At 46.0% G+C, this 24,835-nt stretch overlaps 1 protein-coding gene and 1 pseudogene across 3 annotated transcripts in view; one reads left to right on the top strand and one right to left on the bottom strand.

The window, feature by feature from the left end:
- Positions 1 to 7,931: 7,931 nt before the first annotated feature.
- LOC124091764 (large ribosomal subunit protein eL39-like) lies at positions 7,932 to 8,400 on the bottom strand (annotated as a pseudogene).
- A 7,745-nt stretch (positions 8,401 to 16,145) lies between these two features.
- The window catches only part of Znf395 (zinc finger protein 395), a 37,673-nt gene continuing 28,983 nt past the window's right edge, over positions 16,146 to 24,835 (top strand). Inside the window, exon 1 of one of the 3 annotated variants that reach the window (XM_046442964.1) lies at positions 16,146 to 16,234. In XM_046442964.1, coding sequence (XP_046298920.1) covers positions 16,227 to 16,234 — 8 coding nt within the window. In that variant the 5' untranslated portion in view covers positions 16,146 to 16,226. Of the gene's footprint in view, positions 16,235 to 16,534; positions 16,608 to 16,906; positions 17,037 to 24,835 lie in introns of those variants that run through there. The other 2 variants (XM_046442962.2, XM_046442965.2) reach the window with 2 other exon arrangements.

Here is a 24,835-nt window from a genome sequence, read left to right as displayed (position 1 = left end):
ACTATCTGTTTGTCATTTTATAGATGAGGTGATCTGGTCATTCAGCTAGTTCTGTCACCAGGGCTGGGATGCAGGCGTCCAGTCCTCTGTCTTGTAGAACACGCAGTATCAGATCACTGGCTATTTCCTTGGCTCTGAGGCAATGAATTCCAAGCAATGTGAAGATGGAAGTAGATTACACACCAACACCCTTAGGCCAAGCAGAGTGTTCTGCCTCTCGGCTAAACGGAATTGTGACACAGAGGGCCATGAATCCTCCAGCAATGTGAAATGTGGCTATATTAACTTTACAAACTTTCCTGACAAGCTTCCTTCTTCATGGATTTTCCTGAGCTAAGCAGCTGCCCTTTTGTAGTGACACAGAGAGAGAGCTTACAAAAAGAGAGCTTCAGGGAAGTCTACTTAAAAGTCACAAAGGGAACAAGCCTCTTCCTTCTGGCCTTCTTAAAGATTCCTTATAGCTGGTAAGAATCTTACTTTGTTTTTCAGATGATTTATAATTTATTTTAAAACACTCCACAATCATGTAGCTTATTTGTTCCTCTGCAATTTGTTTTCAGGGTTTTTTCCCCCTAAATAATATCATTTACATTGTATTTTCATGTAATTTCTATATTGCTTCAATTATGCCATTTGTTTTCCCTCCTCTTTTTTTTTTAAATTAAAATATACAAATATAGCGATGCACACATCACTAGAGTAAAGCTTGATGTATTTCCCAAATGGAACCCCACCCCACCCCCACCCCAACCACTTGCATTCAGATCTAGACCCACCACTTCCAGCTCCACATCTGCAAGCAGCCCTTCTGGAACTTTTTGTTGTTGCCCTTTCTTCCCTCTTTTCAGAAATGTGCTTGACATGAAGATGGAACATTCCCTTGGCTTTAAAGATGGCCACATTCCCCAGCGTCCTAGCATTCAGAACGTGCGCACTAGAAGAGACAGTTCTTCCTTCCTACTTAGAAGAGGCCAAGTTAAAATCAAGTGCATCAAGAACCTCGGCCTCTTGGGAAGAGAGCTTGAGGTTTGGTGCCTAGATATAAAGCTGGAAGAGACCAGAAAGAGGTGGTTATGGCCAAAGTGTTGTGCCTCCCAAGTGGCAGGTCTGGGACTCAAGCCCAGGCCTCCATACAACCCCCATTATTCTTTGGTTTGTTAATGTTATGTAAATAGCCATAACCAGGGTGGAGGGATGTACTAGGAAGAGAGACTTCAGGAAGATTTCCGGTGTATCTTGAGCAAGGAAGGACACCGGGCTGGCTGTAGAGGATATAGTACAGTTGGCTGGCTCTCTTCCACTCTGCTGGAGAGAACTCTGCCACCCTTTGGTTGCTTCTGCAATAGCCTCTAACAGTTTCTTCTTGAGTCAGCCTTTCCTAAATGTATGCCCTGGTACCCTAGGGTGGTACAGCAAATTTACAGGGGTGTCTCAGGATTTTTTTATAAATATAGAACCCAGGACCTCGCCCGTGCTAGGGGAGCACTCTACCGCTGAGCCACAACCGCAGCCCAGGATTTTTTGAATACCTGACATCTGTCACATACTGCATGAACTATTAGTTAAAGGAAATTCAGTTTCAACATTAGATGGTATTACATTCCTTTTGATGACATCATGTCTTTATGGTTTTTGGTGTATGCTGTGCTAAAAAGCAAGCAAGCACTGTGTGAAAATTGATGGGGAATAGGAAATGAGGTGGTTAAGTGCAATTCGATTTTAAGGATTGGGAAATTGTGCAGTGATCAACAGGTGCACATTCCATTAGAAAGTAATAGCAGTTATTGAAGAACGAATAAAAATATTAATTTTGCCAGGCATGGTGGCTCAGGCCTGTAATCTCAGCTACAGGCCAGAGGACTGCAAGTTCCAAACCAGCCGTGGCAAGTTCGAGGCTAGCTTCAGCAACTTAGTGAAATACTGTCCCAAAATAAAAAATAAAAAGATCTGGGAATATAGATCAGTGGTAAAGGGTAAAGTTTAATTCCTAGTACCACTCATCCACCAAAAAAAAAAAAGTGTGTGTAAATTTTTGTTCAATTTACATTTACATATATTATTTTTGTAAAGAACCATTAAACTGATAGGGTATAAGTACCTCAGTTGTTTGGATGAATCTACTAAGTAAACAGATTGTTTAGCTATTTTTTTTTTAAACCTCAGGGATATGTTAACCTTTGTCTTAGGCCTAAGGCTCATGAGATCCAGTTCTTCAAGTTATTTTGGCATCTGAAACACTATGCACCAGCTGGATGTTCAGCTCCTCGACCAGCATCCAAGATGATTTTATTCAGATGGGAAAACAAAGTCTCAGAAAGTAACTTGATTGAGTTCATCCACTTGGAGCAGATTCAGATGTTAGGGTTCTGAAGATTTTGCAGTTGTTGGAGCTCTCTATAAGAACAATAATGCAAAATTAGATGTTTGAAGTTGGGTAGGGGTTTGTGCAAGTGAGGGGTCTTGAAGGTTCATTAGCTTGGTTAGCCTCTGAGACCGGCTAGTAACGAGAAACCTACCTTTGTCTGACTTCAAAGACAGAAAATGGGGATTCCTTTTTCCTAAGGCAATACTAGACCTCCAGGGATTAAAAAAAAAAAAAAAAAGCAACCCTAGAAGCCTGAACCTAGGGGTTATCCCCACACTTTGCCCTCTCTGAGAAGGAACCTGGGAGTGGGATCTCTTCCTGGATCTTCTCATTATTCTGAGTCTGCCACCTGCTAACTCTGTGATCTGGGAAAGTTATCATTTCTTTTACATATGTGCAGCCATTAAAGCCTAACTCTGAAGAGCAAATATGAGGGACTTGGAAAACTGCAAGCAAGGAGAGATGAAATGACTCATCCAGTGATAAAATGTGGAGTAGGATCTAGCCTTTCTCAAGTGATACTTTTTAACCACTATTCCCACACTGCTCCATAGCAACACCTTGATAGTATGTAATACCAGTGTTCAACTATTAGAGACATAAAATTAATAAATTTTTAACTCAGTTTTCCTTTTCTTTTTTAGGGGCAGTGGGTATTGGGCACTTTACCACTGTAAGCTCAGTTTTCAACATGCCCCTTATTGGATAGCAAGACGGAAGATCATTATTGATAAAAATTGGTAAGAAGGTAGAAGGAGCCAAGCTTTCTGGAGTTGCTAGGCAATAATACCCTCACCAGACTGGAAGGCTTCAGTAAGATACCACTGGAGCAAGTGGCTGATCTACAACAGGTATATGCACTGTGTTAATCATCTTCCTCTGCTCCCACACAAATAGCATGTGTATTTGGAGATGAAATAAATAGAGACAAGCTGGTCGGTAGAGTTTCCTCTGTGTGGGGGTAAAAATCAATAGATGCACATATACAGCAAGCAACTGTCTACAAAAGATGCAAATCAGACCAAGCTGGCAGATCTTGGCCTGGTTTCTCGTCTTGGTTAAGCACCTCATTCTGTGTCTATTTCCAGGGGTTCTCCATTACCCATAGAGGTAAAAACTCCTTATCTGGCATTTGAAATTTCCCCAAATCTAGCCTTTAACTAACCCTCCAATATTTTATCTATGATCCAACACAAACCTTTTTTCTAACCCAACTGGTTTCCTCATTCACCCCCAAATATCCTCAGCAGTAAGCCACTTCCCTCCTAAAACTTCTCTCTCCTGGGCTCCAAATCCTGCCCTTCCTTTAGGGCCTTGTTGACTCCCTCTTGCAGTAAGCATTTTTACTAGCTGATCCCAGTCCCTGGGGAATGGGGTTCTCTCAAATGGTAGCAAACCTACCATTTGTACCATATTTTCAGGACTTAACCACACGATGCCTTATTTCATCCTATAAAGTTTAGGGAGTTGGTTTTTCCTCCCAACTGCCTTGTAAGCTCAGTGTGTGTCAAGGAAATAACATCTGTCTGAAAACAGAGACGTGGCTTCTGACTTGCTGTATAACTCTGACAAATATCTTTCCTCACTTCCTTTAACTCTGAAGGGAGACAGTTGGATAGGGAAACTCTAAAATTCCTTTTCTTCTGATGAGGACCCTTTCCACAGGGCCCAGTGGGGTAGTGTATAAGGTGACCGCTTACACCCAAAGCATCTAGCAAGGTGCTAAAGGATGAATAAAGGCAAATGAAACACACTGCCTGCTCTCGGGGAGCATACCAGGGAGGGCTAAAAGCACATACTCCCTTGTAGAATTGAGCGAGGGGACGGGATAAAAGGTCAGGAGGGGACAGCAGCATCTGTTTGATACTCTGTCCAGTAGTTACTTTGCCCATTTCTCTGACAAGCCCCAAGGCCAGCTTCATTCTCTGAACCTATCTTTCCCCTATTTCAGCATCTTACCATGCACACCTCTGCCCTCACCACCAGAGCTGGGCGATGGATGCCACACATCATGTTCCCCCGGTTTAAAAGTCCGCTGGGCTACTCCCAAGCTGGGGAAGCCAAGTCAGTAGGGTCACCCTGACTTCTGTCCCTAGAGCCTTCCTTGCCTGGCTGCAGTACGTGCTGAGAGGCATCAGGAAGAGCAGGTAAGAAAGGTAGAACACAGCAGTGACTGGTGCTGGGTGATTTCTTTGATCACTTAATTAAATGCCAAGTGCTGTTTTGAACGCTTTACCTACACGTACTCATGTAATCTGCACATCTCTGTGGTTATTATCATCTCCCCTGGTTTACAAATCACCCCTGGAATCCAGAAGTCAAATGACTTGCCCAAGATAACAAGTAGGTGGAGGAGCCGGGTGGAATTCTGGCAGTCTGGCTCCATGGTCACAAGAACTACTGCCTCTCGCTGTAGCTCTCCACGAAGGCTCCCCAGCTTCCTTCTCTGCCAGTGTGATCCTTCCTGGAGCTACCCACGGACAGGAGGAAGGAAACCGGTAGAGGCATTATCCCGGGGTGGCTAGGGGACCGGCAAAGTGCTAACTGGATGTCAGGGCCGGAGCTACGGTTCTGGGACAGCCAATCAGCTGACTCTCAACTGCGGAAAGGGGCCAGGATAGCGAGAAGCCCCTGGCAACAGGTCTGAATTCTGGACTCGGTTCAGACGGCAGAACTTCTTCCACCGTTCCCAGGCTCAAGTTGCCCCGCCTTCAGAGGGGGAGCCGCACTCGGGCCCGGAGAGGCGCGGAGAGCGCCCGGGGCAGGTCTGCGTGGGGGCGGCGTGTTTACGCAGCAGGACTGCGTGCGTTCAGGGGCTGGAGAAGATGTCGTGCTCTGTGGGCACAGGCAGGAAACTTAAGCAGGAGGCCGTGCCGGTTGGGGCTGCGGAGGGAGGCGGCCGGAGCGGCGGCGCCTGGAGAAGCAGCCGCAGGGGCGCAGGGCGGGAGGCCCGGCGTGCGGCTCGCGAGTAGCGGCCGCGCCAGGCCCCACGGGAGCCGAGGAGAGCGGGGCGGCGAGCGGTCCCCGAGACCAGGCGGCTAGCAGCCGGCCCGCGCGCCCCCGCCCCCGCCCGGCGCAGGCCCCGCCCCGCGCGGGTCACGTGCGCGCCACGCACCCTCCCTGGGCACGGCTCGGGCGCGCGGGCGGGGCCGGGCCGCGAGGTCCCAGGGGGAGGCTCGGGGCTGGCTGGGGACCCAGACCCGGGACGCGGCGAGGGGTGGGCGGGGCCTGTTGCTAGGGCTGGCGCAGGAAATAGGGCGAAGGGGCCGGTCCTACTGGCTGCAGGTTCGGGCTGCTTGTTTACTCCCGGCGGGGGAGCTTTAACCGAGCGGCGGGAGGGAGAGCGCGAAGACGCGGGCTGGAGCTGCGAGCGGCTGGGCAGGAAGCGGGGCGGGGCGCAGGGGGCTGCGGCTGAAGTCCCGGGCGCGGCGTTCCTGCAAGGGGCCTGCTGCAGAAGAGGCCGTGCCCAGTTGGTTATTGGTTTTCTTTTTCCCCCTAATTAAAGAATAAATTCCTAGCCTGCTTGTTGCTCCCTGCCTTTCCGGTCTCCCCCTTCCTTAAACACACACACACACACACACTGTTGGTGAAGTGTGCACGCAGTCCAACCTTCAGGCCCTGAAACGCCTTGATCCTAGAGTGGGTAGGATCCGGAGGGCGGGCTATGCATACGTGCTCGCGGGGATCGCTGCCTTAGGAGGTGGACGCCTGATGCGTGTCGTTCCCGAGTGGGTCTCTGCCACTTTTCTTAATCCAGGAAATGATTCAGTTGCACTATCGTCATATAGTCTGCGTGCCTGCCTGTGGCTGCAGTTACACAAGTTCGTTTTAGTCTATGTTCTTGAGCTTCGTTTCTAATTTATCTGGTGAGTGAAAAGAGTTTTTCATAATGTAAAGTACTCCAGAAATGTACTTTACGTTACATAAAATAGAGAACAGCAGGCGCTATGCACTGCCTTCTTCAACCAAGTCAGTTTTTTTCTTTCTGGAAAGTACAGAGCTCTGAAGAGATTGTAGTACCTGATTTGATATTGTATTAATAACTATCATGTCGACATTTTGGTGCTGTTCAAATGAGATGTCATAGTTGAGAGCTGCCAACAACCATCTTCCTGAATGTATGAAAGAAGCATTTTTTTTTTTTTTTTTGTGGTGAGGGAGGTTATTTTGAAGTAGGAAAAAAAATGGGACTACCAAGAAGGAACAAATAGAAATGTGAGTTTTAGAGACCAAGCCCTCACGACTTTGTTTAAACTTGGGGGTCTTGCTGTGTCTGTGGCCAGTTGTATTCCTTGATTTCCCAGTTAAACCAGCAAGTTCATTTTTTTTTTTTTTTTGCTTAAGCCAGCATAAGTTGAGTTCCTGTCACTTGTCTCTGAAAAGAAGCCTGACTAATAAGTTTGGCACAATGTTTATTTATCCCTCAGAGAATAATGGAAGTTGGGTGCTGGCCACAACTATCACTTCTTAAGTGTTCTACTTCCCATAATGAGTCATACCAAGTGTGAGTCCCATGGATGTGGGTTAGACAGAGACAGATCTAATTTTCCAGTAGTGTTGCTGTTACGAACAGGACACAATTCAACAAGCCCAAGTTAGAGTTTGGATAGATAACTTCCAACCTTGGAATATTATGATGGTCTGAATCAGGAAGAGAATAAGGCTGAGAGTTTTGAGATAAGGTTACTAGGTATTTGGTGACATAAGCAAAGAAAGATGTTGAAATAAAGAGAGAAGCAGGAAACAGACTCATAAACTGTTCTATCAGTGGATTATGGCTGAAGGATGAGAAGTAAGTGGGTCAGTTTTGAAGAAACAGGTAGACAATGCTGAATGGCAAGGAGCAGCGGGTATTTGCAATCAGGAAATCTTGGAGACAGAGGGAATCCCTGATGGGCGATTCCTTCTCCTGAAGAATTCCAGAGATGAAAACAGCTGGGTAGGTTACCAAGCCAAAGATGGTCAGTGGACCACAGAAAACAGGGATGGACAGTCTTTTCACATTCTTTGTCGGCTATAGCCATTCTGAGGATATTGGGAAAAAAATTATAGTGGACCTGTACATATTCTTTGGGATCACTGGTAAAAACCAAGACTGGTCTGATGATGTCTGCATGAGAAGAAAGGAAGGAAGGAAGAAAAGAAGGGCGGGAGGAAGGAAACAATTATATAAATTAAAATGTATACAATACTAACCCCTGTTCACTCCCTGACTTCCAGGGGGAGAATTCTTTCCTGGCTTGGTCAGTGGCTAGGTCCTTGACAAAGGTGATCCATGGAAATCAGGAGCAGGCTGTGTTTCTCTACTTGAGAAAGGGGAGAGGGCAGGAAGAGTAACAAAGTGAGGAGAACAAGGTTGAGGATAGTAGAAAAGGGAAGGAGGAGAAGGGGAGAGCAACAGATGTGGGAGTTGATTTTGGAAAGAGGATTTTTGGAAGCTCTGTTGTGTGTTGTGCAATGAGATTCTTCCTTGGCTTCCTCTCTTAAGAATGGCAATAGAGACATCTTCCTCCCCTCCCCCCCCAAAAAAAAAAAGGTTTAACACATTTATTTCTGAGCCAACTCACTAGTGTAAATCATAGAAAAAGAAAAATCAGATTCCCAACAAACATGCCCAACTCTCCAGGCGTTGGTGACCTTTTCGTCTTGATGTGATGTGGTAACCCTGAGACAGCATAAATCTGTGTGCCATCTCCCATGCAATTCCTCATAGAGCCAGCTTGGTTCTTCTCCAGTGTCTCCTCTTGGAATTGTCCATGATTTATTACCAGTTTGCATCTGAGTCCTTTGGGAAATGGGACAATTTTGCTTTTGTCTCTTGGCCAGGAATCATTTGATTCTGAAAGTCTTGTGAAAAGACATGATAAGGAACAGAGGAGTCTGGTGCATACATCACAATGGTGGGAAAGGGAGAAGAGGCAAAGACTGACATTATTTTTAAGACCTTTTTGAATTGGATTTGTTTTTCTCCTAGTAATGTCACCCAGATTCACAGGTCTCCTGGCAGCATTTTATAACCCTTCTAGCTAACTGGAGGTGCTATAGTATCTTTCCTCCCACATCTTTTCCCAACCCACAGGGGAAGTCAGAGTGATCATAAGAACTTTCTTATCCAGTGGTGAGTTTGCTTATTGGGAATGGGCTAATGGATGCTATAGTACGTGATAGTAATGACTTCCTAGTCATTTGGCTCTTAGTATTTGTCTTAAAATGAGTTGGCTGGTGAACAGCAAAGATTCTCTTTGGGAACAATGAGTTTGGTGGAAGAAGGTGTATGTCAGAGGAATAACAAACTGTGGGAGTGGACTGAAATTTTCACTTCCCACTTGGAATGCTAAATTACAGAACACTTAGTTGTTGGCCATTTCTCTTGTCCTCAGGAATCATTGAAGACTTATCATTTGGGAGGGGTGGTTTGGGACATAGTCAATTACACTATGAGAGAGAGAAGGTTGGGATTTGGTAAATCAACAGTTTATAAGTGAGAAGATTGTGGGATTGCTCACATTTAAGACAAGCATCAGAAAAACAGAGTACTCCCAGGTGCATCATACCAAAGGGTAATTGACTAGGATTTTAATAATTCAAAGGACTTCCACTTCAATGTATTTTAAGGATTACTAAAGCAGGATATGGCCTAATGCCAGTTGAATTAAGAGAATCAGTGTGGTGACTAGATATCTTATCAAGTTAAGACTCGATTTTCTGGGGCAAGTATTTGATTGATTCTTTCCAAAATTCAAAAACAAGTCCCATTTTCCCTCACCTAAGTGAATTTAGGCAAATCTTTGGGAAAATTAAATTTGGGCTGGGCGCAATGACACACTACTGCAATCCCAGAGACTTGGAAGGCTGAGACAGGAGGATCACAAGTTCAAGGCCAGCCTCATCAAGTTATCGAGAGCCTATCTCAATAAACAAACAGAATCAGGGATATAGCTCAGTGGTAAAGTGCCCCCAGGTTCAATCCCCCATACCAAAACAAAAACAATAACAACAAAAATCCAAAAAACTTATTGAGTTGATCAGGGCCAAATCTTGGACAATGGTTAGTTAGCAGGTGGCAATCATTATTATTTCCAGTGCTCCTGGGTTCTGCCATTCCATGGTGTGCATTTCATGAAGAATTGCCCTACTCTTGCAAGATCATTGCCTCAGTATTTGGGCTACTCCTGACCATCTGGGCGGTCTGGATGGCAGCAACACTCGCTTTGAGCAGCAGTTTGAGCCTGCAGAAGAACAAGGAAGGATCGAAAGTGCCTGTGTGGTGCCAGTGAACACAATGGCACAGTGTGAGTGGTGATGCAGCTCAACAGCTGGGCAAAAATGAAACTCTGCTGAGTCCCCGAGAAGAGGCCACCAGCCCCTGCTATGGAAGGCCGGCAATGATTCTTTCATGGGAGGGAAATAAGAGCCTGAAGAGCAAAGTCACATGACAATAAACACACTTGAGAAAAACAACTATCATGTGCTCTGTAATCCCAGTAATTTGAGGGGCTGAGGCAGGAGGATTGTAAATTTGAGGCCAGCCTTGGCAACTTCACAAGAGTCTTTCTCAAAATAAAATTTAAAGAGGGATTGGGGATGAAGCTCAGTGTCAGAGTGTCCCATCCTGGGTTCAATCCCTAGTACCAGAAAAACAAAAATGAAAAGAAAAGGAAATAAAATTACTAATATGTGCAGGCATTCACAGGGTACATTGTTCTGCCAATTTCTTACTTTTTCGTGTGTGTGTGTTGCTGGGGATTGAACCTAGGGCCTCCTTGCACATGCCAGGCAAGCACTCTACCACTACACCCCCAGCCCAATTTCTTAACTTTTTACTGGCTTTGTGCCTTCGAAGCTCCCTCTGTCCTCTCATTCTCTTTTAGGGGTTCCAATATTTCTTCTAGTATCATTTGTTCTCTAGGGGATCCAACACTTATCACCTTCCCTTGCAATATGACCTGTTCTCTCTTAAGATTCTCTATTTTCAGACTGGGCGTGGTGGTACACACCTGTAATCCCAGCAGCTTGGGAGGCTGAGGCAGGAGGATGGCGAGTTCAAAGCCAGCCCCAGCAAAAGCAAGGCCCTAAGCAACTCAGTGAGACCTGTCTCTAAATAAAATACAAAATAGGGCTGGGGATGTGGCTCAGTGGTCGGGTGCCCCTGAGTTCAATTCCTGGTACCAAAAAAAAAAAAGAGAGAAGATTCTCTGTTTTCTGTCACAATTTTAGTCCATTCTCAGTTACTGTAACAAAATATCAGAGGCTGGGTACTCAGTAAGGGAAAGACACTTTTTAACTCATAGTTCTGGAGGCTGAAAGTCCAAGATCAATTGGCCCTGTTGGTTCAGCCTCTGGTGACGGCCTCGTGATGATGGATGGCATCACAATGACAGGAGCACATGGGGGGAAATCACATGGTGAGATCAGGAGCCAGAAGGATTCAGGGGCCAGGCTTGCTCTTCTATAATAACTTGCTCTTTTGAAAACTAACTCACCAGGAGACCAGCATTAATACCTTCTGAGGGTGATGCCCCAGTGGCCTAACCATCTTCCATAGGTTCCACCTCTCAAGTAAGATTCTGCCTCTTCTGAACATTGCCATGCTGGGGGCCAAGCTGCCAACACATGAGGCTTGGGGAACAGACCACATCCGAATGATACAACCACCTTGTTTTATGTTGTTATCTCTTAAACATCTCTGAGTTATTTCCCTTCTGGATGGGAAAAGTGGCCTCCTCAGTCCCTGTTAAGAGCCTTCTATGAGCAGACCCTTCCTACAGGGGTTATAATGTGGAAGCCTAGTAGAGAATGGCCCCAGCAACACTAGGAGCCACTCAAATAGTATCTTAAGTTGAGTTGAATTGGTCTTCTCATCTCGTGATATCTGGGATGCTTGGAGTGAGAGCCATGTCCAGATAGTCTTAAGCCTGTGCAGAACTCTTTTTCCCTGGGTTTCCGCTCCACCGGGATCAGTTACTAGCACTTCCCCAGAGGCACAGAATGAAGCAGTTGATCCACCCTTAAAGTGGCACTGTTCTGGATCTTATCATCCTGCCTTGAACAGAGAGATAAACATAATTTCAATCCCCATTTTTTATGCACTCACTAGAAAGCAGACAGTGTTGTTCCAAGATGGATTTCCTGTGTCATAGAAACACAGAAGCATAAAAGGGAAAAACCAGATGTGCACATAGAGCCTGCCCAGGCTCACACATTCTTCATACCCAGAGTCGTTAGGCCTTATGTTCTGTGTTCCTTCTTTTTTTTTTTTTTGAATATGAACTCTTGCTCAAATTCAACGTCAGGGTTAGGAGGAGGGAGGCACAGATCTGGGAGTTCATGCACTGCGGTGTCATCTGTGGTTGTCCACACATGTGGGAGCTTGTTGTGTGAAAGTGTCACTGTGCAGATCTAAGCAGGGCACTTCAGGGATACTCTTAAGCTTTGAACAGCCTCCTTGCAACCTATCAATCCTTTCTCTTCAATGGAATGCAAAGCCCTCCTGTCCAGAGAAGCCTTACAGATTGAGGAGATCACAGACAAGATGCTGTTGGCCCCCGGCACACTTGCAAAGCACTTTCTCTTTAGAATTCCTGAGTCTTGGGAATCTCAAGTGAAAATGCTTTAAGTAGTGCCAGGCCTGTTTCTGTCCACTGAAACACAGGGTGATTTTCTCAGTCAGAAGAAAAGTATAAAATACAGTTACAATTACAAAATTAGCAAGTATTGTTCTTTTCATTTGAAATGTACAGCCTGGCTTGAGATTACAGCAAGGAAGCTGTGTGATCACAGAGTAACAGTGGTCTTGGGTCCAAGCAAAAGAGAAGCAGTCAGCAAACAGTTGGGGAGCTGATCTCCTGATGCCCCAGGTTAGGAGAGCTAAATTTGGAGAGAATAGTGAGGACTAAAGTAGTGGATAGGGTCATCTAACAAGACCCTGATTCGTGATTGTTTATTTAGTTTCTACTCCTTGCTGGACACTGTTATAGAAGCTGAGAATATAGTAAGAAGGAAAAATGAAGTCTGTTCTCATCGAATTTATATCCAAGTGGATGGAGACAGATTGTCAGGTAGCAGTAAGTGCAAAGAAGAGAATTCAAGCAGGTTGAAGGGACAGTTGGGTGGTGCTATTTTAGATGTGTTGGAGGGGAATGTCTCTCTCAAAAGGGAGCATTTGAACAGGAACCTAAATCAAGTGCTGGAGCAAGTCTCATGGATATCTGGAGGAAGATCACCATAACCCAAAGGAAAAGGCTTGGAGTTGGGGGTGAGTCTGAGCAACAGCAAGGGACCAATGTGGCTGGAGCCATAGAGGTCAGAAAGGAGTGGTGGGCAGTGCCACCAGAGAGTTGCTTGGGGCCAAGATCCCCCTGGGTCTTGTAGTGAATGGGTGAGAAGCCACTGAAGGTTTTGAGCAGAGGAGTGATTTGATTGGACAGGTTTTCAAAGGACCACTGTGACTGCTGGGTTCTTGAATAGACCTTAGGGAGGCACCAGAGGCAGCAGGGAAATAGCATCTGATTGTGGAAGTACAGGTGAGAAAATGTGTCTGAATTAGGGAAGTTGTGCTGGAATGGTAGGGCATTAGTCAGACTCTGATATTTCACAGGCAGAACCAACAGCATTTTCTGATAGATTGCAGAGCATGAGAAAGAAAGGGTGGGGGAAGACTTAAGATGATTCCAAGTTCTTGTTTGCTTGTTTTCTGAGCAACCAGAAGAATGGAATTGCTGTTTACTGAGATGGGAGGGATATCAGAAGTCTGGTTTTGGACATGGTACATTTGAAATCTGATTAGACATTAACAAGGAGGTGCCAGGTAGTTAATTGATGGTAAGAGTCTGGAGTTCAGGAAATCAAGTGAGGTATAAACTGAGGCTCTGTGGAGTCCAAAGACTCAGTTCTCTTTGTCAGTTTCATCCTGCTCAAAAAAAAAAAAAAAAAAAAAATGACTAGGAGGTCTTTGGAGGCCCTGGACTATGGACTAGCCAAGGCATACTTTGCATCAGGGATGGCCTGGACCATGGAATACCTCTACTGTGTCTTCAACCTCCAACCAGCACTTCACTCGTTCACAGATGTTCACCAGGTGCCTATCTGCATGCCAGGAGTGGGCCAGGTATTGGATATGAAAGGAGAACAAGACACTCCCTGTCATCACAAAATGCTTAGTTTTCTAGGGGATTAGGACAAGAGAATGGAGATTTCAGTTCAGTGAGTTGGGGTACATATGGGGTGTTGTTGGACCCAAAGCAGAGGAACCTCATCCTGTCTTGGAGACAGAGAAAGCTTCTCAGAGAACACGCTATCTAAGCCTTCCCCTGGAAGATGAGTAGGGAGAGCAGGTAAAGAGTGAGAAGGTGGGCAGAGACTGTTCTAGGCAGAGCAAGTAGCATGTGACAAGCAAAGAAAATTTGTCCAGATGAAGGAGAAGAGGACAGCTGAGTATGTCTGGGATGCAAAATGAAGGGGGTGCACAGAGGCAGAGAAGGGCAGGTCAGGATCCTAAAGGGCAGCACTGGAATCTGATTATAACAGCTAGGGGATGCTTTTGAGCAGTATGAGGCATAAGCGGCTTAAGGTAGGAGTGGGTAAAGAGAGGCGAGCCTGGGAGCCATTGTATCAGAGAGCTGGCGGGTGGCAGTCTCAGATCTCAGTGCCCTAAAAAATGACCCATAAATGTGTTCATATAATGTGACACAAGGCCTGAATCTGCTGTGCACAACCTCAGCTAATGGGAGAGATTCTTTAACTCAGAGAGTTAATCACTTTGATGTAAATGAAGTTCAATATACAATCTTTTAATAGGGGGCCAGTGTGTGGGAGAAAGGAGGTAGAGGGCAGCTTTAAGATGGGACAGCCCCCAGGAAGGGCAAGTTCTAGTCACGGGGGAAGGTAAGGGGAACAGGAATGGAAACCGACAAATCATGTTCTTTCTAAGTTCATCTTGTTTTGTGTAATGTGTGTGCTGTGCGGTGTGTACTCAGGACAGGGCCCAGATTCCACATGAAGGTGCCGAGTGCTGGGTGTGTGTGTGTTGGGACTGGATGTTTGCGATGGGATGTTTTTTCTGAGTCCCTGTTAACGTGCAGAGCTCTGGAATGCACACTGTGCAAGCGCCTACCTGCAAGAAAGGGATCTGCAGCCAACAGATGTGAGAGAGCATAGGCCTGCGGATGGCCCCGGTGGCCAAGATAGTATCTCACAAAGAACAGGCTACGGGTTCTCTTCAAAGTTAGAGTATTTGGACTCACTTTGCACACAAATACATAGGCACTTGGGTATTTGTCAAATTAATGAGCGTTTTGGTTTTATTAAAGTTCGGTCATTTTAGGAAACATAGAAGTTTGGTTAAAAGTTTGAACTAGATGCTTTAAGAAAAATAAATTCACAGCCAGACACCAATATCCATTTATAAAACCTAGCAGTTTAAATCCTGTATAGGAGTTTATATATCAGCTGGAGTCCAACTCTGTGGAAGAAACTCTTCCTATTTCATTTTATGCAACAAACATTTCCTGAACATCTCAGCCCCACAGGCAAGCCCGGCTTTGCTGCCTGCACTCATTTCCCTTTCCTGAGCCACCTTAGTCAGGTGCTGCAATTAAAGCTTAATTATATGTTATCTTCTATTGTTCCTTAATTGTTGCATCTGCATTAATCCATCTCTAAGGGAGGCTGTGTGTTCCTTGGGGCAGGGACTATACTGTCAACTTCAGGGTAAATGAGGAATGAAGGAGAGAGAAAACACAGAAGTGTCTGAGGACATATGGAAACATGGAATGATGTCTGGACTGTATTTATTCCTTTAATAATGAAAAGATAAAATTCCAATTTGCATCTTCATGTTAAGTGAAGGCTTTGTGTATGAAAATAATTGCTGTGATCCCCACAATGCTTTGTTCATCTTGATGCAAGACATAACTCTTTCCTTGGGGATGAAAGTTAAAAAGGTGGAACTACGCTACCATGAATGACCTCTTAGCCAGATTATCCTGCAGCAAACTTCTTAACACTGGCACTATTGACATTTTAGACTAGGTCATTTTTTGTTGTAGAGGCTGTCTTGTGCCTCGCAGGATGTTTAGATGCCAGAAGGTACCCCTCCCCCCAGTTGTGACAATCAAAAATGTCTGCAGAAGTGGCTCAGCGTCCCCCAGGGGCAAAATCACCAGCAGTTGAGAATCAGTATCCTATAGGACTTTAGGTTCTAGTTACGTTTCTTATTTAAAAAATGGTGGGAGACCAGGGAAGGAAAATACTCTACTTACTTGCTGTGGGTTAGGCACTCTATCTACTATTGTATTTCATCTTACAGATAAAGAAGCTGATGTTCAGAGCTGAAGAACTTGCTGAAGATCACAAAGCTGGGTCAGCAGTTAAATCAGGATTGCAAGGCGGGCTTATCTGTCTCCAAAGACTTCAACCCTTTCTGCACACTCCCACTGTTTCTGTAAGAAAAAACGGGCAGGCCTCAAGTTGAAGGTGAACTGCAAATTAAAAAAACCATGTCGGAAAATATAACATTTTTTGGGGGGAAGGGAATTGTTGCACTTCACTAAATTTGTTTGAATGTAAATATATATGTCCTCGCATATAGACACTGGGCCCTCTTACTACCGTTGTGGCTCTGGTCTTATCTAGGAAAAACATTGAGCAACACAATGGAACAACTTCAATTCTCCTTGTTACAAATTATCCAAAAGCCAGAGCCTAACGGTGCCAAAAGCAACCAGTATTGTTTACATAAGGGCTGAAGGCTAATAGTTAACTTTCTCCCATTTATTTCCAGAAACGGTAAATAACGCCTCATTTTACAACTACAAACGAGGAAAATGTCATAAAGCGGGGGAAGAAAACAACCCAAAGGAAAATGGAAAGGTTGGTTTTTAGCACCCGCTCTGGGAGCCGGGCCTGCGTGGCCTGGGTCCCCATCGTCCCCTCCAAGCTCGGGTCCGCGGCGCCCGGAGCTTTCTGGCTTCCTTTCCCGCCCTGGGGCGAGCTCGGTCTCTCTCGGAGAAGCTTGTCTCAGAGCCAGGCCTGGAAAAACAACAGCGAGAAACTTTGGCTGGGTTTGCGGTTCAGTGGAAAAAAAAAAAGGCATACACTCAAGTTTGGTTCGGGGCTGCAGCTGCTGGTTCCGATTTGGGGGCGGGGGCGGGGGTGGGTCACAACTCGGTCAGGTTCAAGTGCGCATGTGCCGAGGAGTTGCTCAGGCACTTATTGAGCGCCGACTGTCTACGGGCGACTGGGGGTGTGTATCCCTGGCGTGCGGGGGCGGTGGGGGGCCAGTGCGCGAGGCCGAGGAGGGGCGCGCAGGCCCGTGCACGCGCGGCGCCTGGGGCTGGGGGCGAGCGGGTTGGGCGGCGCGGGGTGGGTGTGTCTGTCCCCGAGTCTCGCCCGTCCGCTCGCAGTCTGGCTGCTCTTGCGCTCCCTTCCCGGGCGGGGAATCCGGGCCGGGTTGTGGCCGCGGCCGTGTACGTGAGCGCAGTGTCCCGGAGAGGGAGGGCAGGCCGGCCAGGTGGGCGCGAACTGAGCCTCGGCGGGAGGGCGGCCGGAGCGGAGCGGAGCGGGGCTGCGGGGCCGCGCCGGTGGGCGGGCAGGGCCGCGGCGGCTGCAGCCCGGAGCCGACCGGTTCGAGCGGGAGCTGCCCGGCCCGCGCTGCTGCTCGTGGCGGGCCGAGGTGAGCTACGCGGGGACCTCGCGGCGCTGCAGCCCGGGGACGGGGGCGGCCGGGAACTTCCCACGCTCTGCACGCCCTCGGGGCCTGGACCGCGGCCGGGGGCCCGGAGGCCGGCGCAGCCGGGGCAGCGGCGGGTGGGGCGCGGGGGCGCTGCAGCAGTGCCGGCGCTGGCCGGGTGGCCGGGTTGGGGTGGCCGCGCGCCCTCCGGTGCGCCGCCTTGTTTATCTCGCCGCTGCCGGCGCTCTCATCGGATCCCCCTCCCAACTTTAAGCGGTGGTCCGGAGTCGCCTCTCGGAGGGAGACTGATCGGTTAACCTGGGTCCTCCCGGATCCTTTCTGGCTGGGCCGCCAGCCGGGCGCCCCTTGCGCTCCTGCCCACTCCCGTGACGAGCAAGCGAGCGCTGGGCTGCCTGACCCGCGGCGCGACACACCCTCCACCCGGCCGGCTGTCGCCCACCCTCTCTCAAACCGCTTCTGGCTATTACCCTTTCAGTCCCCGTGTTCTCAGCCTGCCTGTTCCTTACCCCAGGTCCTTGTCTTTTCCTGGCGGTGGCACTGTGGACATATGGGGTGCCTGGGTGGGGGCCTGGACCTGGAGTTTGTCGTATGCAAACAATTTCAAAGGCAGCATTTTCTTCCCTGCTTTGGAGTTCGGGCTCAGTTTCTTGGCGTTAGGGCGGAGTTAGCGATCTCAAAAAGCCCACCTGCCAGGCGAGAGGTGTGCTCTGCCTCCTGTTTTTGGGCGGCTCTCTGGCTTTGGAGGACTTCCACCAGACGTTCCTTCCCATGATGCCAGGCCACCAGGCAGTCATTGCTTTCTCTGCACCCCCTTTGCAGAAAGGTGCAACTAGGCAGTTTCTTCAAAGTGAGTGATCAACAGGTATTGAAGGCTTTCCAACACCCTCCTCGAGGTGTTGTGTAAATAGAAGTTCCTGGTTTGGAGGAAGCTGGAAACATAGCATTACCTTCAACTCTACAGGTCCTTTTGGGGAGTTGCTGTGGTGTCTGGGAGATGCTAAAAGGCACATATGAAATCTAAGGCCTCAGGAAGTCTATCGACTAGGTGGAAGTGATTTGAGAGCTCAAGTTCAAAGTAAAATGGTATGACTGCCTAAGTTAGTGCACGTTATGGGGGCATAAGCAGGTAAAGGAAATGTTACAATTGGGGATAGGACGTGGAGTACTGGTTTTGAAATAAATTTTGCATGTTCCGATTAAGTCAGTGACAAAACCCAGAGTCAAGAGAAGGACTACAGTGGAAGCTAGGAAGGCTACAAAAGATCTGTGGGATGATCTCCTCTAGGGTTTAGAATCTCATACAGGACCCAGAAAGACTTGAGCCTGTGAAATAAGACCTCCAGATAGGACACAGTTAACTGTCCAAATTTGAGGTGTAGATATAGGTGCTTTGGGAGGTCAGAGAAAGGAACCATGGGCAGGAACTGCAGCACAATATTCTTGGAAGATGAGATGGGTCACAGAATGGTACTGAACGTGGCTTTCCGGAGACAAGGAGATGGCCTTGGCTACCTTGGAATGTTTCCTGAACAGTAGGAGATAAAGATGGAGAGGAACAATGGTTGAGATTGTGAAAGTCCTAGAAAGCCAGAATGGGGAATTGCACTTTACCCTGTGTGTACTGGGGAGACAGTGAAGTTTTTTAGGGCCAGAGAGTGATGTAAGGAAACAACATTTGGAAAGGTTTTTGAAAGTAATATTAGGAGACAGATCAGCTAGTAGGCTGTTGTGCTTGTGGAGTGCACAGGAATTTGGACTGGGTTTAATTGGAAATGAAAAGGAGGGTGAGTTTTAGAAACATTATTGTTGAAATCATCTGTTGTCCGGGGTAGGGCAAAAGGAAGAGATGAATGGAAATTAATTCTTTGTGGAAATTGATTATACGCCAGGGCCTTGGAATTGCTGTAGTTGGTAATTTGAGAAATTGGAAATGTGTGTTGTACGGAGAAGAAATTGACACTCAGCCTGTAGAGAAGTTTCCTGTGTTTGCCACAATATTCAAATGGAGGTGTCCTGCCAGCAACTGAGGCTCTGAGATTGGTGGGAACCCATGGGGGTATAGTTAGGGAGAGGGAGAGGAAAGACACTCAGAGTAAGTGGGGGTTTTTCTTGGCCAGACAGCCAGCTAAGTATGTGAGTTGGACTCAGGTTCTGACTTGGAGGGCTTCTGCTTATCCCTCTTGCATTGCCAATCACGTGGTATTGCCTGCTGTTGACCTTGAGGTTGGAGAAGCAACTTTTGGTAATTAGTGCTCCTAGGAAAATGGGGTCATTTAGTCTCATAATCATGAGAGTGGAATTGGAGAGAAGTTAGAATGGAATTTGCTAAAGGTGTAAATTGTTGGGCTCTGAAGCATGTTGAACTTTGCTTCTTTGGGTTAGTCCCAGTGTCCCATTTGTGCCAGGGGAGGATGGAGCATCTAGATGATCTAAAAAAAGGGGAGAGAACTTTGGGCCTAGGGATATTGCCTTTTATAGGGCTTGGTCCATCCCAACCTGATCCAGTTGCCAGTTCCCCTGATTCTGGTGACCTGCGGCAGAAGGGAGCTAGCTGGTGCCGTTTTTCCTGAGCTCTGAATTCTGCTTTCTTGTTGCAAGGATGATTTAGGGTGATTTGCTGAACAAATTCCCCAAGCCTCAACTTGAAACATCTGAATTTGAAGGATGATTGCAAAAGGTTGCTGAATGAGCTGAGAATGTAATTACAGTTACTTAGCCTCCTTGTTTCTGTGAGATGCAGGATGAGTGAACTGGCAGGGGAAGAGGACCTAGAAGGGGGACCTAAGGGGGAACAGAACAGATATTTTTTTTCCCTTTATAGGGAATATCTGAACATCCAAAAACTAATTGCATGGAGCAGTGGTTGAGCTCGCTTACTTACTGTAGAGCAGTGTTTTCTGCCCTGTTTTGACCATGACCTACACTAAGAACTAAAATTTACATTATGATCTACCACATATGATCATGTATGTAAAAAAAAAAATCTTAGTTCATGAAGTACTGCCTTTTTTTTTTGGTTGGGGTAATAATCTTCTCTGACATTTTTACTGCCTATTCTATTTTTTGTTACTAAAAAATGCTATTGTCTCCCACCAAGTTGATCTAACCACTCTCTAATGGAGCATAACCCACCGTTTAAAGAGCCCACAGAGAATTTTCACATTCAGTAAGTATTTACTAAGTTGCTAGTGTGCAGAGCTACCCTTCCCAGTGCCGATGGTAGAAGGAGGCGTAAGAGAGAGATGGAAAGTTCACAGTCTAGTTGGAGAGATGAAGTATACATTAGATTAGGAGCAAGGTAAGACAATTATATGCCAAAATGAAATATAAGCATGTTAGGATTTAAAGAAGTGGGGAATAATGTGTACTGTGTGGCTTGGAAAAATTCTTTGGAAAAAGGAAGGAAGTCTGGGATGAGCAGTTGGGGTGTCTTCTGGTGCCGCATGGTGCAGAGGGAGCAAGAGCTTGGAGTTAGGAACGCACACACAGTGCTTGTGTGAGAACAGAAGACTGTTGTGCGAGCAGAGGGAGAGATCAGGTTGGAAAGGTGGTTTAGGGTCCTAGGTAGTACAGGGTTTGTGAAGGGGTGGTCTGCAGAATGTTTTAAGTCTACAGGTATGTTCTAGTTTGGACAACACAGAAGTTTTTAAACTATTGGGAACAGTCAAGGATTTGGGCAGTCAGCTGGAGCTCTGGGTTGGCTGTCCTTCTGGAGAAGACCTTAGGGTTCCCAGTTCTCCCGGTCCCAATGCTTTCTGTGGCCTTGGTCCAATTGCTTTACATTCTCTGCTGAAGCCTGTAGGCATTTGGCTTTGTCACCTCCATTTTCAAGAGCCTCTTTTGGGCTGCCATGGAGTGTTTTGGGAAGAGTGTGACATGGAATCTGAAATATTTATGGGCAAGCAGTTTGTTTTAGGCAAGCCAGCGGCACTTTCTGAGGAGATGCTATTGGGGACATGGAAATATTTTTACAGTGGTATTTATTTAAATGGTATTTGTTAGAGAGGGCTTTGACCTGTGTTCTGCATGGTGGGCAGATCTCCAGTGATGCCAATGTCTCTCAGACTTCCCTGTTTCCCATTTCTGGCTGACATGGTTAGATGATGGTTCCTGGCTTGTGTCAGAGGATGATGTTGGGGTAATAACTTGGTGAGCTGTGAGTTGTGGCTGTCAATGCCTTATGACATTAGATTCTCAGAAGCTTTGGTTCTGTGAGCCAGTGCTAAAGGAAGAACCAGGAAAAGGGCTGGGCCTTTTCTCTCCTCTTCCTTACTCCATCTGACCCCAGGAGGCAGGCATCCAGGATCCTGAGAGACTCACAATGATCATGGAATAGCTGGCTCAGGCACAGGTATTGATGCAAATGGTTCTGGAAAACTTGGCGTGGTTGGAACCACCTGAAGACCTAGGTTCAGATCTCTGGTCTAGATCAGTCTGGTGTACTCCAAGGAATCCATAACCTCCCATGATTCAGAGTTCCTCCCAGGTGAGCTACAGAGGGACTGATTAGTAGTCATCCTGCTCTTTATAGGTAGGACAATGTTCAGTTATTTAAAAATATTGCTTTTATAACATTAAAAATTAAAATTGAGGCTGGCATACATTTTGCTTAAAAATGTCTGGCTATAAGATATAAGGCTAACCAGAAGTCACCTGAATCATATCAAGTAAATCCATCTCCTTTTTGCAGGATGGTTTGGTTACTAACCAGGGGAAGCAGGTGGCAGCTGTGGTATGTTTTGGCTTTAGTGATGTACTGAACGGTTTCCTGAGACACAATTGTCCATATTAAATCAGAAGTGGTAAAATGGGCTGGATGGTGTTATTAATTTAACTTGACAGTCATATGCAAAAATTGTTAATTATTGGCCCTGAGTCAGCCTGGAACCAGGTCTGAAAGTGCCATAGGGTTCTGTTCTTGGCTTTGATCTGTTCAGCGTTTTCCCAGTGTTGTGGATGAAGATACAGAAGCTGTGCTCATCAGATTTGTTGGTGGCACAGACATGGGAAGGTTTGCTTATTTAACAGATAACTCAAGGTTCAAAATCATTGGGCATGAGAAGTCCAAATTAAAAAAGGAAAAAAGAAAATGTCAGTAAGGAATAAATGTAAAGTGTGATTTAATTTTAAAATTGCAAACGGTTACTATATCATGTTCATGCATTCTGAGAATTTCTCTTCTGAGGATACAACTGAGACCATATCAAAGATGTAGATGATGTTTTATGCAGAGAGATTATTCAAAGTTTGAAACAATAACAACAACAACAAAAAAAAATCTATAGTGAAAAATTGGAAACAACCTAAACATTCAGCGGTGTGGGTTGGAGATAATGAACAGGTGAATTCTGATGGGCATGTCTTTATGACAAGTGTTAAGAAGTTACAAAAAATAATATTTAGAAATAATTTTGAAATAACAGGGAAGAATGTTTCTGCTAAAAGTTAATGTACATCAACAATATGATTTCAAATGTTAAAAAATGCTTGTAGGAAATGACTGGAAGGAAATAGACTAATAATACTAATACCAAAAATATGATACTGGTTGCTTCTAGGTGGGTCAAGGTGAATGACTTTCTTTTAGTCACTTTTTTTTTTCCCCCTGTACTAGGGGTCATCCCAGGGATGCTCTACCATGGCGCTACATCCCCAGCCTTTTCTTAGCTTTTTTTTTTTTTTTTTTTTTGAGACACTACATTGCCTAGGCTGGCCTTGAGTTTGTGATCCTCCTGCCTCATTCTCCCAAGTTGCTGGAATTATAGGCGTTCAACACCATGCCCAGCTTCTTTTGTTCACATTGTAATTATTTGCCAGTGGGAAAAATACTGCTACTTTAAAAATATTTTGTTGATAGAATGGGATAGATGGTGTGCTCAGTGATGACTGTCGAGAAGCCATGGCTGTGTGTCAACCCCTGGGTTGGACACAGGCGTCACCAGATAAGATTCAGTTCCTGACCTGAGGTTGGTGCAGGCCACTGAGAGAGGCAGGTCATGAGTTTAATGTGAGCCAGGAGTGGAGTGAGGCTTTAAATACTCAGCATTCATAATCAGAAGGTTGTCTTCATGACCATGGCTGGTCACTAAGTTTGGACAACTGGGGAATCACAATTCAAAAGGAACATGAGCCAGCGAGACATGATCCGTGAAGGGAGACTGGGATGATGACTAGGGAGTGACTGGAGCACACTCCTGGGCTGGGTACACGGTAGCTCCTTCTAACACTGCTGTGGTTGTCAGGGGTCCGGAATGAGCGGACTCGAGTGCTTTTGTTCCTGGTGTCGGATATGACCCACAGGAGGAACAATTGTTTACCCTCTGTAGTGGCAGATTCCTTTTCTGTAGAATTATGCTGCAGATGATGGACTTTAAGGTCCTCTCTACCCCTAAAGATGGGGAGAACATATTTCAACACGTAAAGGGATTTTCTAGTTGGCCAACCTGCTCAACGTGGTCCTGTCTGCCCTTGGAGCACTGAGCCTCCTGTTGGAAGTACTCAAGTTGGGCTTAGTGGGTCAATTGGGGATGCTGTGGAAGAGTTAGGCAGACCTCCCAAACCACTTCCAGTCCTCAGGGTCATTTGTTATGTGACTTGTTGAAGCTGAAAGATCACGTGGAATAGAGGACATGCCATCATTGGCATAGTGTGAATCAACATCATGTAATTAAAAAAAAATGTTTAAAAATAGTTTCCAATAAATAAGTTTCTTTGTGTGTGTATGATCACACACACAAGGATTGAACCCAGGGCCTCGCCTATGCTAGACATGGTGCTGTACCACTGAGCTACGTCCCAGCCCTTTAAACAAAATTTCTTATTTTAGATAGAGTCTCCCCAAATTGCCAAGGTCGACCTCAATCTGCCTCAGCCTTCTGAGTGTCTGGTATTACAGGCATGCACCACCACACCTAGCACTGCTCCTAACATTTTTGAAAGACTCTGGGATCATTTTAGCAATTGTAAGGTGGCTTGGGACTCAGTTTGTGGCCCCTGGGCTGCTGAAAATGAAATTTGGTCCTTAGGAAAAGTAAGAAACTGGGGGAAGAAGCAGAAGATAATGAGCCAAATAGGTTAACATACAGAATAATGTGAGTATTGATTGGCCAGTTCTTGACTAAATCAAGAAGAAGTCCTAGGGTTGGATGATGCTGGATCCTCGCTTGGCTGTGGAGGACCTGGAAGTACCCTTGAGTGTCCCTTGCTCCTTCACATCACATTGTGGATTCAAATCACCAGAACAGTGAGTTCAACACCATCCTGACACAGAGATGGGACTGAGCCTTCTCATTACTCTGTAGCTTAGTTGACAGAGAGAATAAGGGGAAGATACATTTAAAGAGACTTTTGATGAGGATTTTTGCAGGTAGCATGTATCTAGTTAATAATGGGAAGTTTGTAGTTTGAATTAAATATTTTTAAATTTTTATGCTTTTATTGTTTATAGCGTACATGTGGAAAATCTGATTTAGCTTAACTTTGTTCAAGTTTTGCTTACATATGGTTTACTTAAAATACACCCTGGTTCTTTAAATTTTTTAGACTGTTCTCCCTGACATTTTTGGATGACTTTTTTTGTTGTATTGGGGGGCAGTGCTTGGGCTAACTCACATTGCAAGAGCTTATTGAGTTCTGCAAAGTGCATAGAGGTTTATCTCATCCTTGGAGAAGATCACAAGATGATTTCTGTCTCCATGTGATTCATGCTCTTATTCTGGCATTTGAAAATTGGTATTTGGCAAGGAAGTGCTCTCTCTTGACATGGAAGAGAGTATTTTGGG

The sequence above is a fragment of the Marmota monax genome, unplaced genomic scaffold (assembly GCF_021218885.2).
Source record: "Marmota monax isolate L192 unplaced genomic scaffold, Marmota_monax_Labrador192_F-V1.1 WCK01_AAM20220418_F8-fsc00344, whole genome shotgun sequence".
NCBI lineage: Eukaryota > Metazoa > Chordata > Mammalia > Rodentia > Sciuridae > Marmota > Marmota monax.
This window is presented reverse-complemented; position numbering and strand designations above follow the sequence as displayed.